Source organism: Crinia signifera, chromosome 6 (genome assembly GCF_055691185.1).
Source record: "Crinia signifera chromosome 6, ASM5569118v1, whole genome shotgun sequence".
Lineage (NCBI taxonomy): Eukaryota > Metazoa > Chordata > Amphibia > Anura > Myobatrachidae > Crinia > Crinia signifera.
The window spans coordinates 35422610-35440956 of record NC_139222.1 but is presented as its reverse complement, the minus strand read 5'-3'; the positions used below and the strand labels follow the sequence as shown (position 1 = coordinate 35440956).

General features: G+C 47.3%; 1 protein-coding gene across 6 annotated transcripts in view; it reads right to left on the bottom strand.

Moving 5' to 3' along the window:
* LOC146007524 (uncharacterized) overlaps positions 1 to 15934 on the bottom strand; it is a 40324-nt gene extending 24390 nt beyond the window's left edge. For 3 of the 6 annotated variants that reach the window (XM_083145956.1, XM_083145960.1, XM_083145959.1), the window contains exons 1-4: positions 15853 to 15907; positions 12828 to 12934; positions 7857 to 8048; positions 6822 to 7101 (exon numbers count right to left, since the gene is read on the bottom strand). In XM_083145956.1, coding sequence (XP_083002082.1) covers positions 6822 to 7101; positions 7857 to 8048; positions 12828 to 12934; positions 15853 to 15892 — 619 coding nt within the window. In that variant the 5' untranslated portion in view covers positions 15893 to 15907. The other 3 variants (XM_083145957.1, XM_083145961.1, XM_083145962.1) reach the window with 3 other exon arrangements.
* Positions 15935 to 18347: the final 2413 nt, after the last annotated feature.

The following is an 18347-nucleotide window of genomic DNA, read 5'->3' as shown; positions in this document are numbered from 1 at the left end:
TGGTATCTAACCGAACAGACACTGACTGGGCAGGGGGCCTACCATATGCTGTATTAACCCAGGGATGGCTGGCTTGCTCTGAAGCCCCCACAAATATGGGTGGCGGTAGTCTAGTGAAAGGTGTGGGGAGATCCCGGTGCTGCACACAGCCTGTGTTATGTGAAGAAATACAGAAATGAGTCAGATGTATACTTAAAATTATAATGTGGTTTATTAATGCTTAAAATATAAATGTAAAGCAAGTGTTCAAGTAGGAGTCCTGGTTAGCTCACAGGAATAGGCCAGCGAGGTATCACTCTGGCGAGACTTCCGGGTTTGCCGTCTCTCGCGAGATTACGGCTTGCCGGGTCAGGCGCCTCAGTGCTATGCGCTCAAACTCCCGGCCAGGAGGAGGCTGGTTGCAGCTGGATCAGGGGTGCTGGGTGCTTCAGAGATGAATGTGTGGTAAATGCCCAACGCGTTTCAGCCATGTGGGCCTTTATCCAGGATACCACTCCTGCTCCAAGTGCAGCGAGTACTTCCCTACCCCAATCCCTGCCAAAACAGAGACCGCTGCGGTCACCTGTGATTGGACATAGGTCCCAGGTGAGGGACCTATGGTCTAAAGGGGTCCTCATAAAGGAAACCCTTAAGCCCCGCACTAAGGCCACACAGAGTGATACCTCACTGGCCTATTCCTGTGCGCTAACCAGGACTCCTACTTGAACACTTGCTTTACATTTATATTTTAAGCATTAATAAACCACATTATAATTTTTAGTATACATCTGATTCATTTCTGTATTTTTTCAAATAACCGCACCTTTCCATTAAGGTGAGCGCTTAGCATCATACGTAAATTACTAGCAAACTTACTGGGTACTTTGGACACACCCAATACTCGGCAGCTCCCTCTCCATACACGAGGGAGTTCTAACAGCCACCCACGTTAACATTCTTACAAACTTGATTGCTTCTGTCTACTTCCATATTACTGTCCAATAATGCGCGCCAAAATCACCAGTGCAAGCACTGATGTTGCGGCACCAGCGTGGTTAGTAAAAGTGGCGGCGTGGACGGTACTTCTTATTGCAGCGCACGCTGAGCCCATAAAAAAACTGAATTTATGTCTGCTGAAGCGGCCCTGTAGTAATGGTGACCAGCTCCAACCACCCCAAATTAATCTGCTGTCCTTTAGTCAGGGTGCGGGATATAGGATACGTTTTTCTGTTTGGGTCCCGCACTGGATACTCCACTGTTTATTGATTATTACCATAATTTTTTTATTGGAGTGGAGTGAATAATTCAAAAAGATCCAAATCCTGTTATGTTAAGTTATTCAAAAAGCTTCCTTCTTTAAAGGGAAGAAAGCCTTTAGATCTAACCTCTTTATAGGTTGGAGGTGCTCCCCAGAGTCAGAGATAAGTATTTGTTATACTGGAGAAAAAGAAGACTCTTTGTGGGGGCACTCAGTGCATGTACATGAGTACATGCATATAGAATACCTATTATTACCAGAGAATGTGGTAAATGGCTATCGAAATGGTGATACTATTTAAAATTTAACTTTTAATATTCACGTTTTAATATAGATAGGTAATTAACACAAGATATACAATTAGATTACATACAATTTAGATACACAATTAAAATTGTTGGCAATTGAGTTTTACCCACGCAGTCAGGATCCCCTTCTGTATCAAGCTTCATTCAGTAGACACACACTGGAAAGGTCTTTGTGGTATGATTGGTTTTATATAAACTGGAACTGGTCATAACATGAACTTGTAATGAGAACAAGGTAACTGTACATGAATAACTTTCACTGCATGCTGCATCTGTCTTTCTCCTTCATGTAACCTTCAGACACAGGAAACAACAACAAACAAGTATATACATACATCACAGACTGTAAGACAAACACAAACACAAATGTGACAGCACCGCCTGCTGTCCCTCCAGTGTAATTGCAACTTAAGTCTAATCTGATGTAGTTTTTCTCAACACCCCTTCTCAACAGATGAGGCTTGATCCACGAGACCCATCTTTCTGGATAGTCTGTGATGTCTTTCTCCAACCAATGGCTTGGTGAGAATGTCCGCAGTCATCTCTTCTGGCAATATTCCAAGTTTAGAAGACCTTGTTCCTGTAGATCCTTCAAGAAATGGTATTTCACATCGGTGCTTGGTCCTTGGATTTACCCGTTCTGTTTGAGCTAATGCAAGACATCCTTGATTATCTTCAAAGATTTTTGTAGATTCTACTTGTTTCTGTCCCAAATCAGCTAACAATTGTCTTAGCCATATTAGCTCTTTACTTGCTTGAGCTGCTGATACATACTCTGCTTCTGTTGAAGAAAGTGCAATGCATGATTGCTTCCTACTTGTCCAACTGATCGGTCCTTCACCAAGTAGAAATATGTGTCCACTTGTAGACTTTCTGTCATTAGAGTCTCCAGCCCAATCTGCATCCACGTATCCAATCAGATCACAATTTCTGCTTGCTGGAAGATTAAGCACTAAGTTAATGGTTCCCTTCAAATAACGTATTACCCTTTTCACAGCATTCCAGTCCATCTGACTTGGCTTGGAGACCTTTCTGCTTAGAGTTGATACTGCTGTAGCGATGTCAGGTCTGGTAATAGTGGCAATTAGGGATGCCAATCCCGGGATTCGGGATTGAAAAATGCCTAATCCCGGGATTCCCGGGATTGAGTTTGTCAATAGAATGACAAACTTTAGTCCCCCCCCCAAACCCAGTCTAACTCACCCGGCCATTGCTGCGGGAGGCGGGCAGTGATGTTCAGAAGCCGGCTTTTCATTGGGGGCCGTGTGCGGGTGGTCTGGAGGCCTGCAGATGTGCGGGAGCTAGGCAGCGGTGGACTGGAGGCGGACTTGGGAGTAGCCGGGCGGCAGTGAAGGCGGCACGGGTACCGGGCGGTGGCCGGGCACGGAGCCACAGACAGGCTGCGCAGCGTGACCTCTGACATCAGGTCATGCTGCACGCAGCCGCAGAGCAGCGCGCCGGGGTTTGGGAGAAGCCGGGTAGCGTCTGATCTGGTCTCAGCACTGCCCGACATTAGATTTGCGCATGCGCAGGACAATCCCGCAATCCCGGGATTCGAAGATCCAATCCCGGGATTCAAATCCCGGCATTTTTAGGGCCAAATCCCGGGATCCCGCCGATTTCGATCCCGGGATTGGCCACCCTAGTGGCAATGTACAGCAATTTTCCTATTGCCTTTCTGTATTGGTGATTATCTGGTAATGATGTACCTTCATTGTACATTTCCTTTATGTAGTTGGTTTCCATGGGAGTACTTGCCGGTTTTGCATCTTGCATCCCAAACTCTTCATTGGCTTCCTGTATCTTTTGTTTCTGGTTTAAGGTAAAGTCGCAGTTTCCTTCTCTTGATATTTGAATACCTAAATAGTGTGTTATATTTCCTAGGTCTTTTGTTTCAAATTCCTTATTCAGGATCTGCAGTAATTCCACTATATCCCCTTCTTGCTCGAAACATACTAGAAGATCGTCCACATAGATTAACAGGTAGATCCACCTGTCAGTTATCTTCTTGAAATATAGGCAGGGATCTGCTTTGCTTCTCACAAAGTCTTCCTGTATGAGGATTTCGTTTAATTTTGTGTTCCAGGCTCTTGCCGCCTGCTTCAGACCATATATACTTTTCTGGAGCTTGCACACTAGGTCTGGTCTTTCAGGGTCTTTGAAACCCGGTGGCTGTTCCATGTAAATATCCTCTTTTAGCTCGCCATGTAAGAACGCTGTCTTTACATCGAAGTGTCTTACTTGCATATCCTTTGCGGCTGCTACTGTAAGCAATGTCCTGATGGTTGTGTGCTTTACTACTGGAGCAAATGTCTCATCATAGTCCTCTCCATATTTTTGCGAGTATCCTTTGGCTACTAGTCTGGCCTTGTATCGCTCCACTTTTCCATCTGTGTTGTATTTAACTTTGAATGTCCATTTGCTGCCTATGGTTTTCCTTCCTGATGGCAGTTCTGTTAGTATCCATGTCTGATTGTCATGCATGGATTTAATTTCTTCTTTTGCTGCTTCTATCCATTTCTCAGCTTCCCTTTCTGGTAAGTTAGATATTTCTTCCCAGGATGTGGGTTCACATATACTAGTGGTGCTAGCTTTATATGAGAGACGCACTGGTGGTTTGCCTTTGTTCTCTCTGCTCGAGCACCTTAATTCACCTGTTGTGCACTCTTCCATACCTTTGGTAATTGGTTCCAGACCGACTTCAACCTCTTTGATGGTATCTGTTGTGGTGGTGTCACTAGAGTCAGCGGTGTCTTCTTTATCCAGATCGGCTGGAATCATTACTTCATTTCTTAGTTCCTCCACAAAGGTCACGCTGTTGCTTATGGTAATCTTATCTGTCTTTGGATTCAGAATTCTGTATCCTTTGGAACATTCACTGTATCCAACGAAGATTCCTTCTACTGCGCGATTCTGCAGTTTACTTCGTTTTTCTGCTGGAATGTACATAAATGCTTTACATCCAAAGACTCTTATATGTTTCACATTTGGTTTCTTGCCATGCCACAACTCATATGGTGTTTTCTCCACTGTTCTTGAGAATAATCTGTTTTGTAAGTACGTGGCTGTCATTACGGCTTCACCCCAGTATTTGTCAGGTAATCCTGAATCTGTTAACATGCATCTGATCATTTCTGTCAGAGTCCCATTCTTCCTTTCAGCTACCCCATTCTGTTCCGGTGAATAGGGTACGGTCTTGTGGTGCGCTATACCGAGCTGTCTCAGGAAGTGTTCTATTCTGTGACCTGTGAATTCACCTCCATTGTCGCTACGAAACACTAGTGGATTTCTTTGAAATTTATTTGTAGCCATTGTTATATAATCCTTTAACTTGTCCAGTACTTCCCACAAATCATCTTTAGTCAGCAGCATTTCAACTTTAAATTTCCACAGTTGGTAGTTATCATTAGACAGCTTGGTTACTGCAAGTCTAAGATCTGTGCTGCTTGCCATCTCTTCTGCTTATCTGCTATTCCCCTTGAGTTATACTGTAATACTGGGTTTACTCACAGTTGCTTTGCAGATCTCTCAGAGATGTTTCTGGTGCCTTAATCCTTGTAAGCTTTACTCCTGGTAACTGGGATCCTCTTGTCTGTGCCCATAACCTGTTGGCAATTGAGTTTTACCCACGCAGTCAGGATCACCTTTAGTATCAAGCTTCATTCAGTAGACACACACTGGAAAGGTCTTTGTGGTATGATTGGTTTTATATAAACTGGAACTGGTCATAACATGAACTTGTAATGAGAACAAGGTAACTGTACATGAATAACTTTCACTGCATACTGCATCTGTCTTTCTCCTTCATGTAACCTTCAGACACAGGAAACAACAACAAACAAGTATATACATACATCACAGACTGTAAGACACACAAACACAAATGTGACAGCACCGCCTGCTGTCCCTCCAGTGTAATTGCAACTTAAGTCTCATCTGATGTAGTTTTTCTCAACAAGAATATGCACTGCAACTCATAATTATGTCACTGTCTGTGAATAAAGGTTCATCAAAGAACAGCCTTATGAGTCCTTGCTTCAATTTTTATATCGGCTAAATAGGCTGAGAATTCATACAGATAACAATCGCTGTATTCACTAAAACCACAAAATAATGCTGATTTGAGGCAATCTGTGTCCCCTTATTCTAGTGATACAATTGGGATAAGAGCCTGTCAGCTCCTAGCATCAAAACTTTGTTGCCAAAATAATCAGAAAGAACCACAATGTTTTAGTGAATACAGCTATTGCGATCTGTATGAATTCTCAGCCTATATAGCCGATATAAAAATTGAAGCAAGGACTCATAAGGCTGTTCTTTGATGAACCTTTATTCACAGACAGTGACATAATTATGAGTTGCAGTGCATATTTTAACTTTAATTGTGTATCTAAATTGTATGTAATCTAATAGTATATCTTGTGTTAATTACCTATCTATATTAAAACGTGAATATTAAAAGTTAAATTTTAAATAGTATCACCATTTTGATAGCCATTTACCACATTCTCTGGTAATAATAGGTATTCTATACGCATGTACATGCACTGAGTGCCCCCACAAAGAGTCTTCTTTTTCTCCAGTATAACATATCAGGGTGCGGGATGTAAGGGAGGTGGACCGGAGCATCCTGGGACTAAGCAGTTTAACTGTTTGGTGCACCGAACAACCTACCACCTCCACCCCAATGTGAATTGTGTGGACCCATTACAATTCTATATGTACATATGGCAAATGTGATTGTTACACAGATCAAGTGTGGTCTGTATATAATACAAAGTGATCACCAAGCAGACTGCATAGACCCAGCCACGGAGACATTCAGACTGAGGGAGTAACATTACCGCAGCTTACACATTGCCCAGCTAGTACTATGGGACAGGAACCCACATAAGCCAGTGACACTGTGCAGCCAGTCACTTCTCTCTCACACACTATACACGTGGCAGCACAGTAGCTGTGGGGTATACTGGCAGCATGTCCTGGTCACTGGTTACCACTACTCCAGCGGGAGTATAATAGGGGCTGATGGCTAATGATGTATGAGATACACCAGAGAGTGTGGAGGAGGAGACTGGTCAGATCTCTGGGCTGGTAACACACAGAGACATGATGTGAGGGGAGAGCAGGAGTATATTAGGGGCGGATGGCTCTGGACTCCCCCACTTAAAAGATGCATTGTCTTCATTGGTTTAGTCTGACAGAGGAGGGTGTAGGATAAGAGAAAGCTGTATTAGTAGAATAAGGAAAATATGTAATAAGTGATAATTCCTCACCTGTGCTGATATCTGTAGGGATTTCCTCCTCCTTCCACTGCTGATCACCCGTCATATATGTATATTCTGTCTCCGTATCTTTTTCCTTATCGGACACAGAAGACTCTTCTATCTTCAGATCAGTCCCATTCATCTCTTCTCCATCTGTATCTTCTGCCTTAATGACAGTCACATATATCTCTTCTCCATTTGTATCTTCTGCCTTAATGTCAGTCACGTCCATCTCTTCTTCTCCAGTAATTTCTTCTTCCTTAATATCAGACAAAGCTTCACATTGAACCTATAAAAATATAGTAATGTCTGATGTTATTGTCCCATTCCCAGCATTTACCTCTCCAGTCACATTCCCCTGTGTATAATGGCCCATTCCAAGCAGTCACCTCCCCGGTCACATCCCCCGCGGTGTTACTGTATAATGTCCCATTCCCAGCAGTCACCTCTCCGGTCACATCCCCCGCGTGTTACTGTATAATGTCCCATTCCCAGCAGTTACCTCTCCGGTCACATCCCCCGCGTGTTACTGTATAATGTCCCATTCCCAGCAGTCACCTCTCCGGTCACATCCCCCGGTGTTACTGTATAATGTCCCATTCCCAGCAGTCACCTCTCCGGTCACATCCCCCGGTGTTACTGTATAATGTCCCATTCCCAGCAGTCACCTCTCCGGTCACATCCCCCGGTGTTACTGTATAATGTCCCATTCCCAGCAGTCACCTCTCCGGTCACATCCCCCGGTGTTACTGTATAATGTCCCATTCCCAGCAGTCACCTCTCCGGTCACATCCCCCGGTGTTACTGTATAATGCCCCATTCCCAGCAGTCACCTCCCCGGTGTTACTGTATAATGTCCCATTTCCAGCAGTCACCTCCCCAGTGTTACTGTATAATATCCCGTTCCCAGCAGTCACCTCCCCAGTGTTACTGTATAATATCCCGTTCCCAGCAGTCACCTCCCCAGTGTTACTGTATAATATCCCGTTCCCAGCAGTCACCTCCCCCGGTGTTACTGTATAATATCCCGTTCCCAGCAGTCACCTCTCCAGTCAGCAGCTGGATGATCTTGTTGGCGAGTTCCAGGATCTTCAGCTCATTGTCTCTCCCATGTATCAGTGAGTGGGGTGGAGGCAGCATGATGGGGCTCTGGGTCTTGCTCAATCCTCCTGACACACAAGGATGGCTACTGGGTGTCTCATGCTCAACGGAAGTCTCCTTCACTACTATGTAACCCTGCGTATTGGAAAATACACTATCATTGAATACACTGTAAGTAATGGCCATCTATGATTACAATAAGTGATGTCACTGTGACTCTCCCAAAATCCACCAGTCAGGTCACTGTAGCATTAATATATCAGTGATACCACTGACAATCTCAGATGTCCTCACCTCCCCAGTCACGTCCCTGTATTATTACTATAGATATAAGTGATGTCTGGGTGTAGGCAGCAACTTCCCGGAGCTCCTGTACTTTATCCTATAAACTATCCTGATCTGCCTCACCTAGCGACTCTACAACCTGATTTAAGCAGTGCACCTCTAGCTGAACTCCCGTTATCCCTGCTGGTGCGCTCTCGCTGCCTCTGCCGGTTGTAAAACCTACTGCGGCCTTCTACTACTCCGGCGTCTGGATACCTGCACCGTCAGTGCTCGGCTCACTTATAAGAAGCACGGCATCCTGCTCCTGGGTGGCCCGGCGGGCGGGTGCGGCTTGCGCTGTTAACCCCCCCGGATATTTCACAGGGAGAGCGGTGAGCAGTCTTAACTGAGACTTGCTACCGCGAGCTGCACGGGGGAGCCGGCGCCATCTTGCCCGATTCGCGGGGTCGCCAAGCTGCAGAGCTGGGCGGAGGCTGCTCTGAAGCTACTGTCATCTACTGCCGGAGCATCCCTCTCCTTTTACAACACAGATACCCGGCGGTTAACGCAGCGGTGAGTGGAGATATATTGGGAGTGCTGACGTCATCTATCCTGCTTGTACTACTGGACCCTTTTTTTTTTTTTTAACCATTGTGTGTTACTCCTTTGTTGGACGTTAGTATACCTGTGGCCATCTTGACTCCTCCTGTTTCAGCGTCTCTGCAGGGAGTGCATTGCGGAGTGCCTGGAGCTGCATGTTGGTCTGCTCCTTGTCTATATAATCCCAACCGTCTGCCTTTCTACGTGAACTTGGAGGTGTGCTAGCCACCACCATTGTATCGCTGATTACATCTGTATCGGTTGGTTTGCTTCCCCCTGCTTCCGACTCGAATCATGGCTACTTCTCTGCAACAGGTCCTTCAGGCTCTGCATGCCTCTACTCAGAGACTTCTGCATAAACTTGATGGAATACACTTGGATTCTCTTTCCCGCCCACATGGACCTGAGCTATGTGGTGGAGAGGATGTGGATGCTGTGCCTGCCTGTTATAGGCATGTACCCCCTTCTGCTCCTGATATTTTATGTTCAGACTCATTTTACCTTTCGCATACCCATGGGACTAATGTTGAGGGTACTGGCGATGGTGTTGTTACCCACTATACTCCAATCTCTACAACTCCTGCATCTCTAAAGTTGGCGGCACTGGATTCCTTCTATTTCTCTGCAAAAAGTGACCAGAGGGCTATAAATGCTGTGCCTATTTATTATAAACCCACATTGATTGCTTATCCTGAAGCTGTATGTTTGGATGAAACATCCCTCTTTTGGACCCATGGAGTATGTGATGATGGGTGTGAGAACGCTATATCTCTCAGCTACAACCCTGCCTCTCCTATGAATCCTGAGACTTTCTACATTTTGCATACGATCCTCCCATTTGATATGCCCAAATTACAGGATACTGTTTCTTCATGGATGGACTGTACAATGCCACTGCCGTTTCCTCGTCTGTCTTTCCCATGCTTGTGTTGGGTGGCTCATGTCATGGGCATCCATTCTCTATCTATATTGCTCCCTCCATCTGGAATGTCTGGGAGTGAGAACGACACTGGTCTACCATCATGGCGTGTTGTTGCAAGCTGGCCGGACTAATATCACATGTACCTATTACTTGTACTTATGTATACTTCTCTCATTGAATGTTGTTATATGCGAAGCGGTCCTGACTATTTTTAGAGTGTTCTATTAAGATCTAACCTATCTTAAATATTTAGATATCCTGATATATTTGGCCCCTGATACTATCCGGCTACTCTCCTTTCGTGTGTGTGTGTGTGTGTGTGTGTGGGGGGATTAGATAGGTAGTTTAGTTAGTTGGGGGGGGGGGGGGGGGAGGGGGGGGTACGGTTAAGGGAACCAAGTACGCCTAGTTGGGGGTGGGTTGTACAGGGTGGGGGGTTATGGGGGAGGTTTGCTTTGGGATTTTGGGTGGGTATTGTTAATTTCATTTCTCCTACCTCCTTGATTTGACCAGACAATTGATTAAGTCATGATAAAAAGAAACAATGACTACCTTACTTGCAATGGTTTTATACGGTTATATTCAAGTGTGGTTGTTTATTTCCATTATACGTGTTGTATATACACGCTATTCCTTGAGCCCAGATGGCGCCTTTGGGCAATAGGTATTTCTTCATCCTGCATTGTACTGATCCTACCTGTTATATCCACGCATATTCCCCTTGTTCTATTATTACCTCTAAACACCACTGTATCATTAACGATTTCTATGCATTATCTGCTGCATTAATATCCTGTGACTTTATTTTGATATATGTGAAATGTGTTGTCTGGTCCACTATAATATATGTCTATGTCGGGATTTTGTATGTTTGTTTACCTTGAAAATCTCAATAAAAATTACTGAATTAAAAAAAAAAAGATATAAGTGATGTCACAGTGACCCTCCCAGTCCCACTCACCTCCCCAATCACGTCCCTGTATTACTACTATAGATATAGGTGATGTCACAGTGACACTGCCAGATCCCCTCACCTCCCCAGTCACGTCCCTGTATTATTACTATAGATAAAAGTTGTCACAGTGACACTCCCAGATCCCCTCACCTCCCCAGTCATGTCCCTGTATTATTACTATAGATATAAGTGATGTCACAGTGACCCTCCCAGATACCCTCATCTCCCCAGTCATGTCCCTGTATTATTACTATAGATATAAGTGATGTCACAGTGACACTCCCATATCCACTCACCTTCCCAGTCATGTCCCTGTAATATTACTATAGATATGTGATGTCACAGTGACGCTCCCAGATCCCCTCACCTCCCCAGTCATGTCCCTGTATTATTACTATAGATATAAGTGACGCTCCCAGATCCCCTCACCTCCCCAGTCATGTCCCTATATTATTACCAGGGTTATTTTTCAGCAGGCTCCAGCAGGAACTGAGGCCCTTATTCTAGTTCACTCTGACAAAATATTTCTTAAATGGACAAAACCATGTGCACTGCAGGTTGGGCAGGTGTAAAACCCCACCCAAATCTAATTATCTCTGCACATGTAATACCTGCCTCACCTGCAGTGCACATGGTTTTGTCCATCTAAGAAATATTTTGTCAGAAAGAGTGAACTAGTATAAGGGCCTCAGTTCCTGCTGAAGCCTGCTGAAAAATAGCCCTGATTATTACTATAGATATACGTGTTGTCACAGTGACACTACCAGATCCGCTAAGCTCCCCAGTCATGTCCCTGTAGTATTACTATAGATATACGTGATGTCAGTGACACTCCCAGATCCCCTCACCTCCCCCAGTCATGTCCCTCTATTATTACTATAGATATAAGTGATGTCACTGTGACACTACCAGATCTCCTCAACTCCCCAGTCACGTCCCTGTATTATTATTATAGATATAAGTGATGTCACAGTGATACTCCCAGATCCCCTCACCCCCCAGTCACGTCTCTGTATTATTACTATAGGTATAAGTGATGTCACAGTGACACTCCCAGATCCCCTCACCCCCCAGTCACGTCCCTGTATTATTACTGTAGCTATAAGTGATGTCACAGTGACACTCCCAGGTTCCCTCACCTCCCCAGTCACTTCCCTGTATTATTACTATAGCTATAAGTGATGTCACAGTGACACTCCCAGATCCCCTCACCCCCCAGTCACGTCCCTGTATTATTACTGTAGCTATAAGTGATGTCACAGTGACACTCCCAGGTTCCCTCACCTCCCCAGTCACGTCCCTGTATTATTACTATAGATATATAGTGTTCATTCTAGCACCCGCCAACTTTGAAAACCCATGTAGTTCCTCTTCCCTACCTGGGGTGTGGCTGTCTGCTGTAGTGCTTCTAGCACAGTGTGGTCTGTATATCAGCACTGATATGCAAACCAGACCTGTGCTAGAAACACCACAGCAGACAGCGACACCCCAGGCAGGGAAGTGGAACTGCATGGGTTTTCAAAGTTGGCGGTTGCTACAATGAACACTAGATATAAGTAATGTCACTACGACACTCCCAGATCCCCCTCACCTCTCCAGTCACGTCCCTGTATTATTACTATAGATATACGTAATGTCACAGTGACACTTCCAAATCCCCATCACCTCCCCAGTCACGTCCCTGTATTACTATAGCTATAAGTAATGTCACTATGACACGCCCAGATCCCCTCACCTCCCCAGTCACGTCCCTGTTTTATTACTATAGATATAAGTGATGTCACAGTGATCCTCCCAGATCCCCTCACCTCCCCAGTCACGTCCCTGTATTATTACTATAGATATAAGTGATGTCACAGTGATCCTCCCAGATCCCCTCACCTCCCCAGTCATGTCCCTGTATTATTACTATAGATATAAGTGATGTCACAGTGACACTCCCAGATCCCGTCACCACCCCAGTCAAGTCTCTGTATTATTACTATAGATATAAGTGATGTCACAGTGATCCTCCCAGATCCCGTCACCGCCCCAGTTATGTCCCTGTACTATTACTATAGATATAAGTGATGTCACAGTGACACTCTCAGATCCCCTCACCTCCCCAGTCATGTCCCTGTAATATTACTATAGATATAAGTGATGTCACAGTGACACTCCCAGATCCCCTCACCTCCCCAGTCAGCTGGTAGATGATCTCCAGAGTGAGTTTTAGTATCCTCTGGTCCTTGTCCATCCTCTTGGAATCAGTGATGGGTCTCATCCTCAATACTCTGTTGTCTAGGCGTAAATATAATTATTACAATAAACATCACACATGTAACATAAAATGGTCAAATAAATCCACATAGAGGCACAACAGCAGCCTCTTATGTTTTCACACAGATAGAACAATGGGTACATTTATTTATTGTTTATTTACAGTTTCTTATATAGGACAGCATAGTCCGTTGCACTTTGCAAAGAGATATAAGTCGGTGTAGTCAGAGTGATGGCTTTGTATGTGAAAACCCAGGTCTAGCACATCGACCCGGGAATTTGCCCTTTAACACAGGATTTTTGGCAGTGTGAATGGGTCGCATACCCGGATCTCATACACGGGTAAAACCCTTATTTTTACCCGTGTCTGAGATAAGGGTATGCATACACGGGTTGACCCATTCACACTGCCGAAAAACCCGTGTTTAAGGCAAATTCCCGGGTAGAACTTCTTCACCCAGGAATTTGCCTTGCAGTGAGAATGGGGGTCCAGCGCGGCAGTCCCCGGCATTTTAATGCCGGGTAAAAGCCGTGTCTTTCTCACTCGCTGTGAGAACACGGCATAAGTAGAAGTATTTATATTGAATGCAGTAATAAACAGGCAACCAATGGAGGGACTGGCAGAGCGGATCAGTAGATGACGAACGTCTAGCCAGGAAGATCAGCCTTGCAGCTGCATTCAAAATGGATTTTAGTGGTGATAGTATTATAGTATTAGTGCTTTAGGAAATAATAGCGCTACAATGTTCATTGTAGTTAATATTTGTCTCCAAAGAAAGATTATAGGACACCACAGGCCGCTCCCCCTCTATAACTGAACACCACAGGCTGCTCCTCCTGTATAACAGGACCCCGTAGCATGCTTTCCCTGTATAACTGGACGCCACAGGCAGCTCCCCCCCCTGTATAACAGGACGCCGCAGGCAGCTCCCCCCCCTGTATAACAGGACGCCGCAGGCAGCTCCCCCCCCTGTATAACAGAACGCCGCAGGCAGCTCCCCCCCCTGTATAACAGGACGCTCCCCCCCTGTATAACAGGACGCCGCAGGACGCTCCCCCCCTGTATAACAGGACGCCGCAGGACGCTCCCCCCTGTATAACAGGACGCCGCAGGCAGCTCCCCCCCCTGTATAACAGGACGCCGCAGGCAGCTCCCCCCCCTGTATAACAGGACGCCGCAGGCAGATCCCCCCCCTGTATAACAGGACGCCGCAGGCAGCTCCCCCCCCTGTATAACAGGACGCTCCCCCCCCTGTATAACAGGACGCTCCCCCCCTGTATAACAGGACGCCGCAGGACGCTCCCCCCCTGTATAACAGGACGCCGCAGGACGCTCCCCCCCTGTATAACAGGACGCTCCCCCCCTGTATAACAGGACGCTCCCCCCCTGTATAACAGGACGCTCCCCCCCTGTATAACAGGACGCTCCCCCCCTGTATAACAGGACGCTCCCCCCTGTATAACAGAACGCTCCCCCCTGTATAACAGGACGCCGCAGGCAGCTCCCCCCCCTGTATAAAAGGACGCCGCAGGCAGCTCCCCCCCCTGTATAACAGGACGCTCCCCCCCTGTATAACAGGACGCCGCAGGACGCTCCCCCCCTGTATAACAGGACGCCGCAGGACGCTCCCCCCCTGTATAACAGGACGCCGCAGGACGCTCCCCCCCTGTATAACAGGACGCCGCAGGACGCTCCCCCCCTGTATAACAGGACGCCGCAGGACGCTCCCCCCCTGTATAACAGGACGCCGCAGGACGCTCCCCCCCTGTATAACAGGACGCCGCAGGACGCTCCCCCCCTGTATAACAGGACGCCGCAGGACGCTCCCCCCCTGTATAACAGGACGCTCCCCCCCTGTATAACAGGACGCTCCCCCCCTGTATAACAGGACGCTCCCCCCCTGTATAACAGGACGCTCCCCCCCTGTATAACAGGACGCTCCCCCCCTGTATAACAGGACGCTCCCCCCCTGTATAACAGGACGCTCCCCCCCTGTATAACAGGACGCTCCCCCCCTGTATAACAGGACGCTCCCCCCTGTATAACAGAATGCTCCCCCCTGTATAACAGGACGCCGCAGGACGCTCCCCCCTGTATAACAGGACGCATACCTCCCAACATTACCCTCTCCAGGAGGGACACAATGCTCTGTTTCTGGATTTCCCTCTTAATTTATTATTGGCATCACCTGTTTTTAACAGGTTAATTGATAAGAAAGGTGTTTCACCACAGGTGCTGGCAATCACAAACAAAGAGGAAAGTCCAGGAATAGAGCATTCTGTCCCTCCTGGAAAGGAACATGTTGGGAGGTATAGGACGCCACAGGACGCTCCCCCCTGTATAACAGGACGCCACAGGACGCTCCCCCTGTATAACCAGACACCACAGGACGCTCCCCCTGTATAACAGGATGTCACAGGCTGCTCCCCCCTGTATAACAGGACGCTCCCCCTTGTATAACAGGACGCTCCCCCTGTATAACAGGACGCTCCCCCTGTATAACAGGACGCTCCCCCTGTATAATCAGACCCCACAGGCCGCTCCCCCTGTATAAGAGGACACCACAGGCCGCTCCCCCTGTATAAGAGGACACCACAGGCTGCTCCCCCTGTATAATAACACCAGGACAGCACAATACTCACCTGCTGCCAGATACAGCAACGTCTTCTCTCGGTCCCATGTAATTTAATCACCGTGGCTACTGGAAGTGAGAGGCCTCAGGTAAGATCAGCAGCGCTGCCCCAGCAAGGAGGAGACGAGATTCTGGCTGCTGCCGCTAAACGCGGGAATAATTGGTCTTCGGGAAAATGGCCGCCGCTCCCTCAGACAGGGGACACTTGTTATGGATTATTACTACTACGTACATACAGCACGGAATCTATCATCTACGGTGACCTCGCATCCCATAACTCTCTATGCATTCATACAAGACAATTACCGATTTTACCATTCCGGCAGTGATGTCCCAGTGTCCTCATACAGCGGCGGCCATTTTCTTATGCTTTTTACGAAGCTCCCAGACTTCTCCGCGGCTGTAGCCAAAGTGTATTTCCTGTGTGGGGCAGAGTGGGAGGAGCTGTGTTACCAGGGAAACGTTCCTATCCTGGTGTGTATGGCAGGCACTCAGGCAGGGGGGAGAATGCTGCAGCTGGCACCAGGTAACCCCAGGTATTATACTGCTAGTAACAGCATAGTAGTGATTGCTGGGTGTGAGCCATAAGGGCACTTACAGGGGAGCTGCTGTTCTACTCACACAGGCTGCAATATAATACCAGGTGTGTGCTATCACTGGGAGGAAGCTGTACATCTGTCAGAACAGACTTAGGTCTACAGTCATTAGGTCGACTGTACCCAAGGTCGACATGGCTCTAGGTCGACCTGACTTAAGGTCGACATGGGCCAATGTCAACATGGATTTAGGTCGACATGAGTTTTTCACTGTTTTTTTACCTGAATGTCGACACAGTCGACATGGACACAGTTGGAGTTGAACCGCAGCGTCATCTGCGTCTCCTCGTGCTTTTGCCCAACCAGCAATTCACTGAGAGCTACCTGTGAACATCTGCCCCGCACTGACACGGGTGGAAGAAGCATTAATCCTACAGGCGTTAGCGGGCACTCTGGAGACAATACACAGCCAGCGGCCAGACAAAGACGGACCTGATTCCTGACCATATACTAATCCACGGCTACCTCCACGCATACTGCTCACTTCCACTCATAAGTGCTGTGGAAATGTCAAATTAAGAGGAGGGGTACTTATAATGAAAAGCCTAATCAAGGGGTACGTGAGAGGGAAAAGGTTGGGAACCACTGCCCTAGTGGATGGTAGGGCATGAAATACCGCCTGTCGGCTCAAAAAACAGTGAAAAACTCATGTCGACCTAATGACTGTCGACCTTGGCCCATGTTGACCTTTAACCCTGTCGACCTTGGGGACAGTCGACCTAATGACTGTCGACCTAAGTCTGGTCTGACAGATGACCGTTTCCCACTTGGACCAGGGAGAGGCAGCTGAGTCCTCCCAGCCCTAGCTGTGGTGCTGCAAGGCAGAGCGTGATGTGCATGCTGGGACTTGCAGTTCTTTTACACTGGTGTCCCTATAAGTTACACTGTGACACTATGGGGGGGATCCCTGTATGTTACATGGTGACATGCTGCACTGTGGCTGGATCCCTGTATGTTACTGTGACACTCTGCACTATGGGGGGATCCCTGTATGTCACTGTGACACGCTGCACTATGGGGGGATCCCTGTATGTTACACTGTGACACGCTGCACTATGGGGGGATCCCTGTATGTTACACTGTGACACGCTGCACTATGGGGGGATCCCTGTATGTTACAATGTGACACGCTGCACTATGGGGGGATCCCTGTATGTTACAATGTGACACGCTGCACTATGGGGGGGGATCCCTGTATGTTACACTGTGACACGCTGCACTATGGGGGGATCCCTGTATGTTACACTGTGACACGCTGCACTATGGGGGGGATCCCTGTATGTTACTGTGACACTCTGCACTATGGGGGGATCCCTGTATGTCACTGTGACACGCTGCACTATGGGGGGATCCCTGTATGTTACACTGTGACACGCTGCACTATGGGGGGATCCCTGTATGTTACACTGTGACACGCTGCACTATGGGGAATCCCTGTATGTTACAATGTGACACGCTGCACTATGGGGGGGATCCCTGTATGTTACACTGTGACATGCTGCACTATGGGGGGATCCCTGTATGTTACACTGTGACACGCTGCACTATGGGGGGATCCCTGTATGTTACAATGTGACACGCTGCACTATGGGGGGGGATCCCTGTATGTTACACTGTGACACGCTGCACTATGGGGGGGGGGATCCCTGTATGTTACACTGTGACACGCTGCACTATGGGGGATCCCTGTATTTTACACTGTGACACACTGCACTATGGGGGGATCCCTGTATGTTACACTGTGACATGCTGCACTATGGGGGGGGGATCCCTGTATGTTACACTGTGACACACTGCACTATGGGGGGATCCCTGTATTTCACACTGTGATACGCTGCACTATGGGGGGGGATCCCTGTATTTCACACTGTGACACGCTGCACTATGGGGGGATCCCAGTATGTTACACTGTGACACGCTGCACTATGGGGGGGATCCCTGTATGTTACACTGTGACACGCTGCACTATGGGGGGGGATCCCTGTATGTTACACTGTGACACGCTGCACTATGGGGGGGGATCCCTGTATGTTACACTGTGACACGCTGCACTATGGGGGGATCCCTGTATGTTACACTGTGACACGCTGCACTATGGGGGGGATCCCTGTATGTTACACTGTGACACGCTGTACTTGCGGTCTGAAAGCAGAATGAGGTGCTTGTTTCCTAGCACAGCGCCCAGATTTTCTACGTACGTTAATG